This window comes from Arabidopsis thaliana, chromosome 5, assembly GCF_000001735.4.
Source record: "Arabidopsis thaliana chromosome 5, partial sequence".
NCBI lineage: Eukaryota > Viridiplantae > Streptophyta > Magnoliopsida > Brassicales > Brassicaceae > Arabidopsis > Arabidopsis thaliana.
In genome coordinates, this window is record NC_003076.8 from 15,372,592 (window position 1) to 15,388,752 (window position 16,161).

General features: G+C 34.2%; 7 protein-coding genes and 2 long non-coding RNA genes across 12 annotated transcripts; 4 read left to right on the forward strand and 5 right to left on the reverse strand.

Annotated features, from left to right (window-relative positions):
- Nucleotides 1–502: 502 nt before the first annotated feature.
- AT5G38396 (F-box/RNI-like superfamily protein) lies at nt 503–2,135 on the forward strand (the record flags this gene model as incomplete). The annotated part of the gene is made up of 3 exons (NM_148059.1): nt 503–1,435; nt 1,589–1,729; nt 1,821–2,135. The coding sequence occupies 3 exons, from the start codon at nt 503–505 to the stop codon at nt 2,133–2,135; spliced, it is 1,389 nt and encodes a 462-aa protein (NP_680364.1).
- On the reverse strand, nt 1,036–1,399 carry AT5G38397 (uncharacterized protein). The gene is made up of 2 exons (NM_001344248.1): nt 1,275–1,399; nt 1,036–1,153 (listed from the first exon to the last, which is right to left on the reverse strand). The coding sequence occupies exon 1, from the start codon at nt 1,390–1,392 to the stop codon at nt 1,309–1,311; it is 84 nt and encodes a 27-aa protein (NP_001332341.1). The 5' UTR covers nt 1,393–1,399; the 3' UTR covers nt 1,036–1,153; nt 1,275–1,308.
- Nucleotides 2,136–3,254: 1,119 nt separating the features above from the next.
- On the forward strand, nt 3,255–3,843 carry AT5G38400 (uncharacterized protein; the record flags this gene model as incomplete). The annotated part of the gene is made up of 1 exon (NM_123201.2): nt 3,255–3,843. One exon carries the CDS (start codon nt 3,255–3,257, stop codon nt 3,708–3,710), a length of 456 nt encoding a protein of 151 aa, NP_198656.1. The 3' UTR covers nt 3,711–3,843.
- Nucleotides 3,844–4,396: 553 nt separating this feature from the next.
- Nucleotides 4,397–6,051, reverse strand: RBCS3B (Ribulose bisphosphate carboxylase (small chain) family protein). Of its 3 annotated transcripts, none has more exons than NM_001125859.2 (3): nt 5,545–5,825; nt 5,305–5,454; nt 4,397–5,149 (listed from the first exon to the last, which is right to left on the reverse strand). In NM_001125859.2, exons 1-3 carry the CDS (start codon nt 5,713–5,715, stop codon nt 4,910–4,912), a joined length of 561 nt encoding a protein of 186 aa, NP_001119331.1. In that variant the 5' UTR covers nt 5,716–5,825; the 3' UTR covers nt 4,397–4,909. The 3 variants fall into 3 exon arrangements, with proteins under 3 accessions (NP_001119331.1, NP_198657.1, NP_001031981.1); NM_123202.4 differs by having other exon boundaries at nt 4,582–5,149; nt 5,320–5,454; nt 5,545–6,051; NM_001036904.1 differs by having other exon boundaries at nt 4,582–5,128; nt 5,320–5,454.
- A 999-nt stretch (nt 6,052–7,050) lies between these two features.
- Nucleotides 7,051–7,260, forward strand: AT5G05745. The gene has a single exon (NR_142861.1). It is a non-coding gene; the product is annotated as an other RNA (long non-coding RNA).
- On the reverse strand, nt 7,051–7,649 carry AT5G05725. The gene has a single exon (NR_142860.1). It is a non-coding gene; the product is annotated as an other RNA (long non-coding RNA).
- A 666-nt stretch (nt 7,650–8,315) lies between these two features.
- On the reverse strand, nt 8,316–9,480 carry RBCS2B (Ribulose bisphosphate carboxylase (small chain) family protein). The gene is made up of 3 exons (NM_123203.5): nt 9,217–9,480; nt 8,992–9,126; nt 8,316–8,851 (listed from the first exon to the last, which is right to left on the reverse strand). Exons 1-3 carry the CDS (start codon nt 9,385–9,387, stop codon nt 8,612–8,614), a joined length of 546 nt encoding a protein of 181 aa, NP_198658.1. The 5' UTR covers nt 9,388–9,480; the 3' UTR covers nt 8,316–8,611.
- Nucleotides 9,481–10,575: 1,095 nt separating this feature from the next.
- On the reverse strand, nt 10,576–12,729 carry RBCS1B (Ribulose bisphosphate carboxylase (small chain) family protein). 2 transcript variants are annotated; one of them, NM_123204.4, is made up of 4 exons: nt 12,651–12,656; nt 12,394–12,587; nt 12,170–12,304; nt 11,494–11,998 (listed from the first exon to the last, which is right to left on the reverse strand). In NM_123204.4, the coding sequence occupies exons 2-4, from the start codon at nt 12,562–12,564 to the stop codon at nt 11,759–11,761; spliced, it is 546 nt and encodes a 181-aa protein (NP_198659.1). In that variant the 5' UTR covers nt 12,565–12,587; nt 12,651–12,656; the 3' UTR covers nt 11,494–11,758. The 2 variants fall into 2 exon arrangements, with proteins under 2 accessions (NP_001318696.1, NP_198659.1); NM_001344249.1 differs by having other exon boundaries at nt 10,576–11,998; nt 12,394–12,729.
- Nucleotides 12,730–15,426: 2,697 nt separating this feature from the next.
- On the forward strand, nt 15,427–16,098 carry SPH8 (S-protein homologue 8). The gene has a single exon (NM_001125860.2). It carries the CDS (start codon nt 15,489–15,491, stop codon nt 15,885–15,887), a length of 399 nt encoding a protein of 132 aa, NP_001119332.1. The 5' UTR covers nt 15,427–15,488; the 3' UTR covers nt 15,888–16,098.
- Nucleotides 16,099–16,161: the final 63 nt, after the last annotated feature.

Below are 16,161 nucleotides of genomic sequence, written 5' to 3' on the forward strand. Positions count from 1 at the left end.
TGTCTTTGCCTGTCTTCTCCAACCTGAAACCTTTGTATCCTTTCTTCGAATCTTCGCTAGTAGCTCCCTAGGAACAAGGTAGGTGTCGAACTTTACTAAATTCTCCTTTATTTGAGATTTCTTAGTTCAGAAGTTTCCTTTTGGCTATTTACGTTGTTAACTAATTAGGGTTTCTCTCTGTTTTACCAACTCATCTTCGCGTCAATTTAATAATCAAAACTTTCTCTAAAAGGATTTCAGAGTCTAAAGAGATTCGTGTTATTCATCACAATGAGCAACATACAACATATATAGAGTAGATGTACAACCGAAAGCGTAAATCTAGGGAAATCTATCTAGTTCAGAAGATCTAGTTACACAGAATATATGAATCTGTTAGAGTATATTCGTAGATGATTATGCCAAGAATAACTGAAGATAACCGAGCCAAAACAAACCCCTAATATTCTCTGTTTGTATCGCTGATTTCTCACAAGAGCTTGTCTTCTTTCGTGTAGAGAAGATGGATCTCTTAAGAAATATACCAGACGAGCTTATTTGCCATATATTGTCCTTCCTTACAACAAAGGAGGCTGCTTTGACATCGGTTCTCTCCAAGAGGTGGCGCAATCTGCTTGCTTTTGTCTCTAATCTTCACATTGATGACTCTATCTTTCTGCATCCCGAAGAGGGTAAGCGTGACAGGAACGAAATTCGACAGAGCTTCCTAGATTTTGTGGGTAGAATATTGGCATTGCAAGGTAATTGTCCGGTTAAGAAAGTCTCCATCAAGTTTCTATTTAAGCTTGATTCAGACCGAGTTGATGGTTGGATAAGTAATGTGTTGGCACGTGGTGTTTCCGAACTTGATCTGTCAATCGATTTGTGTATGGATGAATACTTTCTGTTGTCTTCAAAACGTTTCGAGAGCAAGAATCTAGTTAGGTTGAAATTACACAGACTTTGTATTGGCCAACGGGAAAAAACTGTTGGTTGGTTGGCTGGGGAGATTTTCTTACCAATGCTTAAAACTCTCGAACTTGATTATGTTGGGTTTTATGGTGATTTGTTGTTTCTTAGAGCTTTACCTGCGCTAGAGGAATTAGTCATTGTTGATGCATTCTGGTTCACGACCTTTACGGATGTCACCGTGTCAAATCCAAGCCTCAAGACCCTAACAATGAGTTCCAATATTTATTCAGGCAGTATTTCATTTGATACACCTAGTCTTGTTTACTTTAGTCACTTTAAGTATGTTGCTAAAGACTACCCCTTAGTTAACATGGAAAACTTACTTGAGGCTAGGATCAACCTTGGGGTAACTGAGGGTCAAATCAGACGAGCAAGAGAGCCAAATAACAATGACGAGGTTGTTCTCCGGTTTCCAAATGTGGGGAAGCTCATGAATGGCATACGAAATGTTCAGTGTCTAGACTTGTCTGCCAATACTCTTGAGGTCAGTTTTTCTTTTTTCTTTTCTCTCGAGGTGATAAAATAGAGAAATCCACGACGGTTATGTTTATTTAGTCCCATTTTAACGAACTAGCGAGAGTCTTGTTTAGAGACATGTAATGGCAAAATATCTAATTGTGGGTTGTCTTATTATCAGATGCTTTCTCTAAGCTGTGAATCAATGCCAGTGTTCAAAAACCTCAAATCTTTATCTATCAAGAGTGCCGAGAATCGAGGATGGCAAGCAATGCCAGTTCTTCTGAGGAACTGTCCACATCTAGAAACTCTAGTCCTTGAGGTATAGAAATAACTCATTTATCAAACATGTACAAAGATATAGTTCATACTTTGATTTGAATCTCTTATTCATGTCTTCTTTATGCTCTCAGGGTCTCTTGCACTTTGTCACAGATAAATGCGGGGATGCTTGTGACTGCGTTTCTCGAGAGGAAAAAGGTCGTTCGCTCACATCTTGTCCAGTAAAAACGTTAGAGATTAAAGAGTTTCATGGAACAATGGAAGAGATGTACATGATAACGCATTTCTTGGACTATTTTCCGTGTTTGAAGGAGCTAAAGATCTATATTGAAGGGAATGATCATGCACAGCGCGAAGTGTCTGAAGTTATCGCGGAGAAGATAAAACTCTACAACAAATCATCGAGTAGCAATGTCCAGCTTATGGTTAGTGGTTACCATGAATAAGAATACGACTGCACTGCACAATGAAGCCTCTGAAGAACAAAACTAAAGCATAGGTTTTTACTACCATGAGAAATAAGCCTATTATTGGTCCCGTGAAATCTAGCAGGTAGAACAGAATAATAGAAAACAACGCAATCCCAAACAATGCATTCGAAAGCAGTCTGTTACCATTTTTTCTCCTTCAACTCAATTATGTTTATAAGCCAACAAGATTTCACGCGTTATTTAACTCAGGCCATAAACTGATGTTTAACATTTGTATGAATGCTATACATCATGAACATCGAACATAGAAGACTTTCCTTTGTTTCTATATTCATATATATATAGACTGTAGTAAATATTTCCCAAGTAAAGCACGAGACAATTTTATTAAGATATAGTAATTGAGTTTCACAAGTAATTAGCTTAAGACCTTGAATGTTTGTAAATTTCTACAATGGTTTTTTTTTTTTATCATTCAAGATAAAGTAATGGGAATCTAGCTAGATTTTTAAAGTTTCTACAAATTATCAAACAAAAGACCAGAAACCAATTCTATTATTCAAATTAGATTCGTTTTTCGAGTTGATAAATTTAGGTTCGGTTCACACCTCAACAAGGAGCAAATTTTGGCCTTTTCGGAACTTCCTATGTAGTGTAAACCTTGAAGAAAAGTCAATCAGAAGTTTTACGTAACGCATGCATATATGTCCTCGTACTCAAAAGAAAAGCATACACAAGATACATTGCATTTACACAAACGAAACGCTCGAGCACCATTAATTAATGATGGATTTACACTCGACAACTTTCATTATATAACCAAGACTTCACGTTATAATCCTCTTTTCATCTAAAACTTTTTGTGTTATTACGAATCTTGTTCTTTTGAATATTGTGTTCGATTCTTTCCTCAAATTTATTGTTTCCCCTTTTTTGTGTTCGATTCGTTGCTCTTACCATTATAGTTTTTGGAGCTCTTTTGACTTAAAAAAGAAAGAAAGAGAGAAAGCAATCAAAGCCGTTGGAGACTCATACCTGTACCCATAACAACAATACACGTTTTATAAATGGGAGATATTAAGTCTGACCATATTATTCCAAGTTATAAAACATGTTGATGTAAAAAATGTGTGAATGCACGTGGATTCTATGAAGAGAGCTCGTGTAAGCGCGGTGTATGAAGGTAAAGAGAGAAATAGATCAAGCAACGGAGAGGAAACTCGAAGGGAACAGTCTAAACACGCGAGAATGACGGCAAAAGCTCGGATGAACGTTTACAAAGAGAGCATGAAACCTCTGCCGCCTAAACGTAAGAAATCGTTGATGATCATAAGTTTGATGAGAAAGAAGGAAGATACGCAAGATGATCAAAATAATGTTACTGTTGTCGAAAAGGAAAAGGAGGAGAAAGAGAAAGGCACGGTGCAGAACATCAGGGAAAATGCGGAAATGCTCTCATCAAAATGTGTTGAGGAGTGGCCGCACATGTTAACATATGAAGAGGAATGGACGTGGTTTGCGTTTGCGTTTGGGTGGGGATGGTGGCAGCGTTATGACGCGGTGATGAGCGGTAAGAGTTGGTTTAACTAAATATTAAAGATTAAGGTGTTTGTTACAAATCATTTTGGGTTGGTGAAACTATATACATAGATGATAGTTGATACTTGATAGGATTTCTTAAGATAAAAGAAGATATTGAGAAATCAGTGTATGTATATCGACCGAAACGAAAATATATCTTTAAAGGGTTCACTTTCGTTTATGTTTATATACAGAGATTTCTCATAATAGATTTTCAGTATTTTTTTTTGTTTTATTTGGTGTTTCAATATTTCGAACAAAATCCAAAAGCGTATATACAGACTTAGACGCTGGTGAAACATGCATGACTTGCATTATTAGAGCATCCACAACGGTGGGATCCAAAAATCAAGATTATAGTTTGTTTTTTTCTATTCCGCAAGATTCAAACTAATTGGATTTTCGGTAGATCTACCAACACATAAACTACCTATATTGGGTTAACCATTTTAGAATCAATTTTAGGAGATAAACCCTAATTTAAATACATTTTAGTTAATATTAAAGTTTAAACTACACGCATGTAAGTCTACACAAATTATATAAAAAACACTTCAAAGAACTTTCCGTTCACACATTTGATGATTTCTTGTAGTTTCATTAAGTCAATGAACACACAAGTTTCAAATTGATATTTCAGGTCATTAAGACAATGTTGACACACAAGTTTCAGATTGATATGTGAGATCATTAAGAAAAGGGTCTTAATCATAAATTTAAAAGTGGACTCTTATCCGCAAGCCTATCTTATGTATATGGCACTGGCACCGTCCACAAATGTGTCTATCATCCTTTCAAGTGGACCATCCTTTTCCTTTAAGGTAATAACTCTGTGTGACTGAGATCTACAAACACATGTTACACACTTCACAGTCCTTATAAAGTAAATTTACTTATTATTAAGAAAATAAGATTTTGTAACTTTTTTCCTCTTAAAACAATGGACAAATATGAATACAAATCCATATGTCACTATTATCTATATTTACACAATTTATTCGATTTTTTGTATGTTGTCTTATCTCATCGGAAATTTTCAAACTAGTTAACCATCGGAAAAAATCAAGACGCACGGATATATAAATTACATATTCATAAATCAGACATTTGACAATCCGATAGAAATTGTCTCATAAAGAGAAAAAGAACACAGACAATAGGAAATGAAATGAGCAGAGATAATTCATAAGAATGTTTTAGAAAAGAAATTAAGCTTCGGTGAAGCTTGGGGGCTTGTAGGCAATGAAACTGATGCATTGGACTTGACGGGTGTTGTCGAATCCGATGATCCTAATGAAGGCGCCCGGGTACTCCTTCTTGCATTCTTCAACTTCCTTCAACACTTGAGCGGAGTCGGTGCATCCGAACAATGGAAGCTTCCACATTGTCCAGTACCGTCCATCGTAGTATCCGGGAGTGTTTCCGTGCTCACGGTACACAAATCCGTGCTATAAACACATAAGAAAACCATTCAATACAATTGATATTGGAGGATATGCACAAGGTGATATAGTCTATTTCGGTTCTACAAAATCCGGTTATAGGCTAATATTTCTAGCAATGAAAACGAATAAATAATAATGATTAGTAGACAAAAGAAAACTTTTGTGTTTATTACCTCTAACTCGAATTCAACACAAGGAATCCACTTGTTGCGGAGAAGGTAGTCAACTTCCTTAGCCAATTCGACGTCACTAAGGTCAGGGAGGTAAGATAGAGTCTCAAACTTCTTCTTTCCAATTGGTGGCCACACCTATAATCCCCAAATCCAATTCCAAATTAATATATCCTATGTTTTGTTTTATTGCACATGACAAAAGACAGTTTTTATTGATGATATTACCTTCATGCAGCTAACTCTTCCCCCGTTGCTTGCGATGGAAGTGATGTCCTTGTTGGTCTTGCGGGTGACCGGGAATGCAGCGGATGACTTCAAGCCGGTGAATGGAGCGACCATGGTGGCCTGAGCCGGGGATGTAACCACAGCGGCGGAGGAGAGCATAGAGGAAGCCATTACTACTTCTTGTTGTTTCTCTTCTTCTTTTGCTCGTTTACTTACTGACTTGTTTTCCTACTGGTGTTGTCATCTTTATATAATGAGAACCCCCTAAAGGCGAAAAGCCCTCATGATCAAAGGGTCCATGATTCATGATAACGTCGTTTACTGCCACAGGATTAAGGAAAGGTGTTGACACCCTTATCGGTACGCACCACTAGGATAAGGCCACGTGGCAGAAAACTCCATTATCTTATCTTTTCTCTTGTGGGGGAAATGAAGTGAATGTGCGGTTACTGGTCTCCACTTGATCGGTTGCTTTTGGCTCCTTTCGTTTGGGAGAAAAGAAACCAGACGCATTACCTTAAATTTAATGCTTTTGGTCTTTTGGACCTCTTATTTACCATGTATGATTTAATTTGGCTTAACACTTTCTTTGGAAATAAGGTCGCATTAAAAAATAGTTATAACAAAATTATTTAAATTTGATATTTACATAAATATATTGTATGATATTTATCCGGACAAAAAAAAAAGCTTTAACCATCTCCAATATTTGTTTCTATTATTTTCTTTCTGAATATAGAGGAAAAAATATAATAGAGATTTATATTTTAACTTCAATGGTTCCTCAAAAATTCGTTAGAAAAAATAAATAAGAGAAAAAATAAAAATCTCTATTTTTTGCTTTAGAAAAAAAATTAGAAATTTCTATTTTACAAATGAAAATAGAGATGAGTTAGAGTTAAATAAATACAAAAATAGAGTATATAAATAAAAATAGAGATAGATTCGAGATGCTCTTAAAAATATTCATTACTCTTTCCGTTTTATTAATATCAATTGTTAAGATTTTTCAGGCAGACTTATAAATAAGATTCCATTTCAGACTAATGGAAGTAAACCTATCAAAAGAATTCTAACGTGCTGTAGAGAGACTCCTTCGTCATCGTCCCTTTTGTGAAAGAGTAAATTAAAGAATCCATAATGAGCATAGTGTAAGAAGAACCATTTATCTATTAGATATATTCTAGTACTGGTAGACTGTCGATTCTGGATACATCCTGAAAATCATTTACCACAATAAATTGTCGATAATCTTTTTGTTGGAAAAGTTATATATTATCTTCAAATGATAATATATTAGTCGACAAAAGAAAAGCGAGACAAAATTTGAATACATTGATTTCGGTTAATTCAATACTTTCACTTCATTTTTAGCAAATAGTACTTTTATTTCTGATTTTTATGTGGCTAGGATAAAAGCAAAACCTTACTGGTTGGAGAGAGTAAATATTTGAGTCGATACTAACAACAACTACATCATGCAAGATATGTTTGTGGGACAAAGAGACCGAGCGAACAAACGAAACGGCAAAACCATCATCTACATGTATCAAGTGCGCGGTAAACCCCTCATGGAAGAATTTCCAAGAAAACCTCCCAAAGTCCATGGTATCTTCTATATGAGGTAATGCACGCTGCCTCTAGATCAACAAGTAATATCAGCTCACGATTATCTTGCGACTCTGATCACATCACAATAACAATGGGGAACCCACATACGCAACCGTTCTCCTTGGAGTACCATGCCATTGCACTTACGGCCCCCTCAAGCACAAATATGGCACCTCAAGCTGATTTCCACCATGCAAACTTGAGTATGTAATCAAAGGTGTAGAACGGAGTCAAGAACTCATCTTAAAGTCACATAAAACTATGGTCATGCACTCATGGATCACGACTACTACCTTCAGGCTCACAAATTAATGCCCCCTTTTCAATCATATATATGAGAAGAAACGTGTACAAAGTACACATTAACTGGTCACGAAAAAACTTTCGTGTAGGGAAAAGGATCACAAGGTCCACTCCACTCCGCACCTCAGCTAAATAAATCATTTTTCGAAAGTGAGATAGTCTTAACTCTTAAGTCTTAACCCATCCATCTAAGTTACTAGTTTCTGTCTTTTATAAGTCATTTTGTTTCTTTTTCTTGGATTTTAATTGAAGCCAAAATGTGTGAATTAAATCCGGGAGATGGAAAAAATGTTCGATAATTTGAATTATTATTTTTATATGTATTTTGTATTTGAATCATGAATTTTTTATATTTCGTTTGCATAGAAGAATCCAAAAACATATGATTTTTTGTCAAAACAAAAACTTAAAACCAAACATATAGTAGATGCGACGTTTTCATTATCATTTGGAATCTAGTTTTATTTAGAACTTTTTGGGAACGTTAACTACTTTTCCTTCTAAATAACTGTTTCAGCTTTTAATGCATAACCAATGATCAAATTTAACGTAAACAAAATTTCCAAAATTTAGTAACTTCATGCTTGACAAATTTCAGTCTTTGTCGATCCTTGCTTTATGTAATGCTATTTCTTGACTTAATATCCCACTTAGGGGTTTGGAATACATGTTTTATGTTTATAATTTTAAAAGATGCATTTGAATTTTCTGTATATACTACCTTTTCCAAATCTCCAATGGCTATGTCATCTGAAAAATGGTTACACTCCCTTACATAAACTTTTCTCTAAATATCGAGGTTTGATTGATTGCTTTCATGTGCAAAATTTCTTAAAACAATGTAGCAAGTTTTTCTTTTTTTATTAGAGTTTATTGGTTAGTCTAGGGAGTCAAAAGCAAGAATTATGAGGATAATTTAAAGGAGCCACAATGTTGTTTAAAGGAGCTAAACGAAAAATAAGATTTCAAAGATTTAAGGGCAAAAATGAAATGAAATGATAACTATAATTATAGAGAAACTGATAGGAATAACATTTTCACTTTCAAACAATAGTTCCTCAACTGTTAAGTCGGCAAATAATTTCTTAAATTTGCATTGACCACATAGAAATGGGTTCCAGAATAATCAACGCTGAATATTCCAGAAAGGGGATTAAGCTTCGGTGAAGCTTGGGGGCTTGTAGGCAATGAAACTGATGCATTGGACTTGACGGGTGTTGTCGAATCCGATGATCCTAATGAAGGCGCCAGGGTACTCCTTCTTGCATTCTTCAACTTCCTTCAACACTTGAGCGGAGTCGGTGCATCCGAACAATGGAAGCTTCCACATTGTCCAGTATCGTCCATCATAGTATCCGGGAGTGTTTCCGTGCTCACGGTACACAAATCCGTGCTATATATAAAGAAAACCATTCAATACAATTGATATATATATTGGTGATAGTCTATTTCGGTTATCCACTTAAGTTTCTAGCAATGAAGAAGAAGAATAAAGGATGCTTAGAGACAAAGGAAAAGTTCAGTGTATATTACCTCCAACTCGAATTCAACACAAGGAATCCACTTGTTGCGGAGAAGGTAGTCAACTTCCTTAGCCAATTCAACGTCACTAAGGTCAGGGAGGTAAGATAGAGTCTCAAACTTCTTCTTTCCGATTGGTGGCCACACCTATAAATTCGAATTCCCAATTATTCTAAAGTATTGTTCAGTTGCACTAATTGCACATGACAAAAGACAGTTTTCATTAATGACATTTACCTTCATGCAGCTAACTCTTCCTCCGTTGCTTGTGATGGAAGTAATGTCGTTGTTGGCCTTGCGGGTGACCGGGAAAGAAGCGGATGACTTCAAGCCGGTGAATGGAGCGACCATGGTGGCTTGAGCCGGGGAGGTAACCACAGCGGTGGAGGAGAACATAGAGGAAGCCATTACTTCTTCTTGTTGTTTCTCTTCTTCTTTTGGTTTTTCTCTTACTTACTTGTTTGTCTGTTGGTTTTGTCATCTTTATATAGTGGGAACCGCTAGAGGCAACTAGCCCTAATGATCAAAGGGGCCATAATTCATGATAACGTCGTTAATTGCCACAGGATTAAGGAAAGGTGTTGACACCCTTATCGATTTGGACCACTAGGATAAGATCACGTGGCAGAAAACTCCATAATCTTATCTTTCTCATGTAAGGGTAGGAGTGAATGTGTATGGCTACTGGTCTCCACTTGATCGGTTGCTTTTGGCTCCTTTCAATTGGGAGGCGTCAAATTGTAGATATCGGTTAAATACTTTTTACATATAGATTAAAAAAATGATTAAATTTCTATTACCTTATATTAACACATTCATATTTTTATTTTTCCACTTGATAATCTTAAATAATAAGAATATAAGTATAATCTTTGAATTCATCCCACATTTTAAAAGTATAATTAAATCAGACAGAGTTCATTCAAAATGGTTTTTAATTGGGAAATGTAAACTAGTATTTTGTGTTATTATTTTCTATGTAGTATGTACGATCACTAGAACTTTTAGTCACATAATGGATATTAAATTAGAAAACAATCCAAATGCTTGTGAATTTTCAGGTTTTACGGCTAATTAATATATTTCTGATGAACAAGAGGAACCCACGGCACCGTTCCTTTTGGAGCACAACGCAATTGCACTTACGGCCCACTTAAGCACGAATGTGGCACCTCAAGATAATTCCCACCATGACAACTTAAGCACAAAAGCCATGACGGATCATGGGGAAATTTTATAACACACTTCAATGGATGGTGTGGATCCGAGGGAAGAATCCACACTCTAAGGCCACATGAAGAAGCTCATATGGTCATGGGTCCACGAATACCACGTAAAAGCTCATATATGCCCCGGTCCAACCATATGAGAAGAAGTAGCCAAACCCATTCAAGAAACATTGATTACTTTTCATTGTAAATAAGTGTTTTAGCTTTGAATGTATCGTAAACTATCTAATTTAATGTAAAACAGTTTCCAAATTATAAATATTCATGCTTTGTTATCTCCATTATAAATTTCATTAATTCTTGCGTGTCCTTGCTTGCTATGATGTCATCTCTAAATTTTTGGACTTGCGGCTCTAGAATTCATGTTTATGGATTTAAAATATACAGTTGGATTTTTCTATGTCATTTTAAAAAAGAAAATTTTTAGATTAGATTTTAAAAAGAGAAATAAACGTGTTTACAACTTAATGCATACTTTTTTGAAAAACAAATCTAAAACAGAGGATTTGGTCTTAAGCTTGTCTTGTACCAAACCAAACTTGAAGACCTCCTTCATACTTCAAAGCTCCCCCCACTCCGTATTGTGCTCAGCCGGTTCCAAACATTTTTGTCAATTAACTTGACAAGTTTCTCCATTGGTGATGGTTGTTCACCATGCTTTCAAGCATTTCTTTCTCCCCAAATCGAATGAACCGTGTTTTGGAAGACATACCGTAGAATGAAGATTTTTGTTTTGTCATAGTTTTTGTCACAAATGGTTTTAAAGACTTCCCTCCAATATGTCGAGTACTTATCAAGTAGTATTCCCCTTATCAGCTTCTCCCATACCTTCTGCGAGTAAGAGCACCCAAAAAAAAGATGGTGTCTTGTTTCCATAGGTTCGTGACAGAACATGCAGTTTGTGTTCACTTGTTGATTCCATTTAAACATTCTGTCTCCCGTGGCAACTCTGTTTTTTGAAGCTAGCCAACTGAGAAAGGAGTAGTTAGGGTAAAGTAAAAGAAACAGATCCCTTTGTATCCGTCCATCGTAGGCTTAGTGTTGCGAATTTTTGAGCATGTATCTCTTGTGACAAACTTTTGACGGTAGTGATCATTTTTTCCTTTCCAAAGGGCTATGTAACTTTCATCTTCTCTGAGACGACATCTCTATTTTCTACGTATTTTTACTACCTTTACTGGCTGTTTTTCATCTTTAAATTAAAATGTTCTAAATCAACCCTCAAAATTTGATTGATGGACGCATCTTTGCTATGCTTTCAAGTGCGAAATGTACCTAAAAAGGGTACTCTTTCATTAGAGAACCAAAGGCAAGAATTAGGAGAGAAATTTAAAGGAACTAAAATGTTAGTTAAAAGAGATAAAACGAATAAAAAGAGTTAAAAGTGATAAGAGCAGAAATGAAGTGATATGAATAGAGATTTTTATAGAGGAAACGATAGAAAAACAAACCTTCAGTTTTTTCACTTTGGCAAAATAATTACTTAAATTTACATTGACCATACAAAATTGGGTTCCGGATAGTCAACATTGAATATTCCAGAAAAGGATTTAAGCATCAGTGAAGCTTGGGGGCTTGTAGGCAATGAAACTGATGCATTGGACTTGACGGGTGTTGTCGAATCCGATGATCCTAATGAAGGCGCCCGGGTACTCCTTCTTGCATTCTTCAACTTCCTTCAACACTTGAGCGGAGTCGGTGCATCCGAACAATGGAAGCTTCCACATTGTCCAGTACCGTCCATCGTAGTATCCGGGAGTGTTTCCGTGCTCACGGTACACAAATCCGTGCTATAAACACATAAGAAAACCATTCAATACAATTGATATTGGAGGATATGCACAAGGTGATATAGTCTATTTCGGTTCTAAAAAATCCGGTTATAGGCTAATATTTCTAGCAATGAAAACGAAAAAAATAATAATGATTAGTAGACAAAGGAAAAGTTTTGTGTATATTACCTCCAACTCGAATTCAACACAAGGAATCCATTTGTTGCGGAGAAGGTAGTCAACTTCCTTAGCCAATTCGACGTCAGTAAGGTCAGGGAGGTAAGATAGAGTCTCAAACTTCTTCTTTCCGATTGGTGGCCACACCTATAATTCCCAATTCCCAATTATTCTTAAGTATTGTTCAGTTGCACTAATTGCACATGACAAAAGACAGTTTTCATTAATGACATTACCTTCATGCAGCTAACTCTTCCCCCATTGCTTGTGATGGAAGTAATGTCGTTGTTGGCCTTGCGGGTGACCGGGAAAGAAGCGGATGACTTCAAACCAGTGAATGGAGCGACCATGGTGGCTTGAGCCGGGGAGGTAACCACAGCGGCAGAGGAGAGCATAGAGGAAGCCATTACTTCTTCTTCTTCTTCTTTTGCTTAATTGTTTTTCTATTGGTTTTGTCATCTTTATATAGTGAGAACCGTAAGAGGCAAAAAGCCCTAATGATCAAAGGGTCCGGGATTCATGATAACTCGTTCACTACCACATGATTAAGGAAAGGTGTTGACACCCTTATCTTATCTTTCTTTTGTGAGGAAATGAGTGATTGTGTATGGTTTACTAGTCTCCACTTGATCGGTTGCTTTGGCTCCTTCCTTTTGGAAGAAAAGAAATCAGATGCATGACCGTAAATATAATGTTTTGGACCTTTTATTTATCTTGTATGTATTTTTAAAATTTGGTTTACATTACTTCGGTTAATAAATACTATAACAGGAATATCTATAAACAGAGTCATGACTCATAATGCATTTCACAATGTCAAAGCTGAACGTTGAGATAAATTTATCAATAGCACTAAATATTAATCCGCGGTATACCGCGGGTCTATATTTTCATTAAATAAAAAATAATTGAATATTTCTTAGGATGACTTAATAAATTTCTGCTATTGTTTGATTTAAATGTATAATTCACCGCGAGACAAAATTTTATAACTCAAATTTTAAAGTTTTAAGTTGTATTTGTTTATTTTGTTAAATGTTTAATATTGTATAATTGTATTTTGATTGTTGTTTCTCGGATTTCACCCGTAGTACACCATCCCATATTAATATCGAATCAAACCCGTCAATTCTAGGATTTCACCTGTGGTAGTATTTAATTGTATAATAATAACTTGATTGTCATTCTAGGATTTCACTCCTAGTTCTATCGCAAATTATTATCAACTCAAACCAGTCAATTCTAAAATTTCACCCGTTGTACACCATCCCATATTAATATCGAATCAAGCCCGTCAATTCTAGGATTTCACCCGTGGTAGTATTTAATTGTATAATTATATTTTAATTGTCATTCTAGAATTTTACTCCTAATTCTATCGCAAATTATTATCAACCTAAACCAGTCAATTCTAAAATATCACCCGTAGTACACCATCCCATATTAATATCGATTCAAACTCGTCAATTCTAGGATTTCACCCGTGGTAGTATTGCGAGAGAAATCTTATAAAAGAATCGAAATGTGTTTTAAAAAAATTAAAGTTTTAAGTATTTTTTTTTAATATTGTTAATTTTGTTTAGTGCTTAATATTATATAATTATATTATGATTGTTAATTATAGGTTTTTTTCGTAGCATATCATCCAATGTTATAATTCACTCAAAGCCGTCACACCATATAACCCCGTCCCGTTAAATTAAACACAAATTTGTCATTTTATTATAAATTTCAAATATTTATAAAATTAGAAACTTCAAAAAAGATTAATATTGACCCAAACTTCATCATTGAATTTTGAGTGTTATATCTAAGATTTCTCTCGCAGTATATCGTCCCGTATTAATATCTTTTATATTGTTTAAATTTCTTGTAAAATTTGATTTATAATTTTTTGAAACTTTTTAAAGTTTCAATTCTTTAAAATAAATAACCCTAGTAAACAAACCATTTTAATTTTGGACACCTCATAAATCAAGTTTCATGCTCATTCGTAATCGAAATTATTTTGGTCCTTTTTATAGTATGGCTCTGAACCATTGTCCAATTTTTTTAAGCGATGTGGGACATTGTACAATCGTAATTATTATCCACCCAAACCCGTCCTACCATATAACCCAGTCCCGTGAAATTAAACATAATTTTGTCATTTTCTTATAAATTTCAATATTATAAAATTTGAAACTTACAAAAAATAAAATATCGACCTTGATTATATTTAAGATTTTTCCTGTAATATATCGTCTTGTATTAATATATTTTATATATATATTTATAATGTTTAAATTTCTTGTAAAATTCAATTTATAATTTTTAAAACTTTATCAGTTTTAAAATTATAAATATTTAAAGTATTTTTTAAAGATAAACTTTATAAAAAGTTTTTAAAATTATAATATTTAACTTTTGATAAAGTTATAATATTTATAATTTCTTGAAACATTTTAAAGTTTCAATTCTTTAAAATAAAAAACCCAAGTAAATCGGATAACTATTTTAATTTTGGACGACTGATAAATCAAGCTTCCTGCTCATTCGTAATCAGAATCATTTTGGTCCTTTTATAATATGGGTCTGAAACATTGTCCAATTTTTCTAAGCGATGTGAGACATTGTATACATATTATTTCTTCATACTTTGAATAATATATGTCCGTTTAAAAAAATTTGAATTACATCATATGCAGAAAAAAATATAATATTTTATTAACTATATATATTTTATATAAATTCAAAATAAATAAAGTATAAGATCAAATAAAAGTGAAAGAAGAATTATATATTTATGTTTAAATTAGGTAAAAATATTTTAGGAAATTAGTTAAGGTAAATAACAAATATGGTTCGTTTAGAGATATTGTTTATATTAAATTTGGTAATTAAATCATTAATTTTTGTTTTTAATTATTAGTTTTTAGGTAACTTTTCCAAAAATTAATGTTATCGAAGATCAGAACATAATTAAACATGTTATCCAAGATCCGAACAGAGTTAAACCGGGTTATACCCACCCATTTGAATTAATTGTTGAATTATGGCTCAAATCTTCAATATTATCTTCTAAAAACGTCTACAAAAATGTATATATAGAAGATTACTCTTTTTAACTAAATGCAAAAAAGGAAAACCGATAAGAATAAGAAAAAAATAGCAAAATTGATAAATGGATTAGTCAAGAAAACCATGTTTAAATATAGGAAATACCAAAAATGAAAGGATAGCCATGTGATACGCTTGTATAAAAAGAAATTGTCCCTATTGATTACTTCAAAAAAAAAAAAAAAAAATAAATAAATAAATAAATAAAGAGGCCAATTCGACAATAAAGGCAATGCATAGTCTCTCGTGGTTTCTCCTCGTCATTGGATTATCCGTAGGGTTGAGTAGCGGAAAGTGGAATGAGAAAAACTCTGTCATCTTTACGAATTCTCTTGGTCGGAACAAAGTCTTGAAAGTAAATTGCATATCAAATGATGACAATCTAGGCTTCCACTTTTTGCGCCATGGACAAACCTACGATTTTAGTTTCCACGATAGTCTTTTCAAATCAGAATTCTATTGTGACCTATGGCAAGGCCCTAATTTCAAGTTGCATGCAGCATTTACGGCATATGAAGGTGGTGGTTTGATAGTTCATTATGGTAAAAAGAACTTTTGGGATGTTAGAGATGATGGGATCTATTTCACCCATGGCCAAAAAATGCCCAAGTTAGAGTATACGTGGAAGTAATAATTAATCACTCAAAGGGAAAAGATGGAATTTAACTCATCTTTTTGTTTTAAAGTTTGACAGAAACTTCATTTTCTTGTGTATTATAGTGGACGTGAAACATTGTAATAAATCATCAAATTAAGGCACCTTAATATGTAAATGTATCTTTAGTGTATTAAAGAGAAACTTTATAAGTATGTGAGTTTTTCAATACGCAAACATATCCAAGGCTTACGTCCTAACCAAAACTAATATTAATTTGCACATATATACATGATTAATGAATAATGTA

Bases quoted from the DNA above. Each gene is read 5' to 3' on its own strand.
- AT5G38397 (NM_001344248.1), bottom strand. From the start codon at position 1,392: ATGCCATTCATGAGCTTCCCCACATTTGGAAACCGGAGAACAACCTCG.
- RBCS3B (NM_001125859.2), bottom strand. From the start codon at position 5,715: ATGGCTTCCTCTATGCTCTCCTCCGCCGCTGTGGTTACATCCCCGGCT. The intron at 5,455-5,544 runs GTAATATCATCA...TGGGGATTATAG, and splicing joins GAAGAGTTAGCTGCATGAAG to GTGTGGCCACCAATTGGAAA. The intron at 5,150-5,304 runs GTTTTCTTTTGT...ATGTGTTTATAG, and splicing joins TAGAGGTAATAAACACAAAA to CACGGATTTGTGTACCGTGA.
- RBCS2B (NM_123203.5), bottom strand. From the start codon at position 9,387: ATGGCTTCCTCTATGTTCTCCTCCACCGCTGTGGTTACCTCCCCGGCT. The intron at 9,127-9,216 runs GTAAATGTCATT...TCGAATTTATAG, and splicing joins GAAGAGTTAGCTGCATGAAG to GTGTGGCCACCAATCGGAAA. The intron at 8,852-8,991 runs GTAATATACACT...CTTTATATATAG, and splicing joins GTGTTGAATTCGAGTTGGAG to CACGGATTTGTGTACCGTGA.
- RBCS1B (NM_001344249.1), bottom strand. From the start codon at position 12,564: ATGGCTTCCTCTATGCTCTCCTCTGCCGCTGTGGTTACCTCCCCGGCT. The intron at 12,305-12,393 runs GTAATGTCATTA...TGGGAATTATAG, and splicing joins GAAGAGTTAGCTGCATGAAG to GTGTGGCCACCAATCGGAAA. The intron at 11,999-12,169 runs GTAATATACACA...ATGTGTTTATAG, and splicing joins GTGTTGAATTCGAGTTGGAG to CACGGATTTGTGTACCGTGA.
- SPH8 (NM_001125860.2), top strand. From the start codon at position 15,489: ATGCATAGTCTCTCGTGGTTTCTCCTCGTCATTGGATTATCCGTAGGG.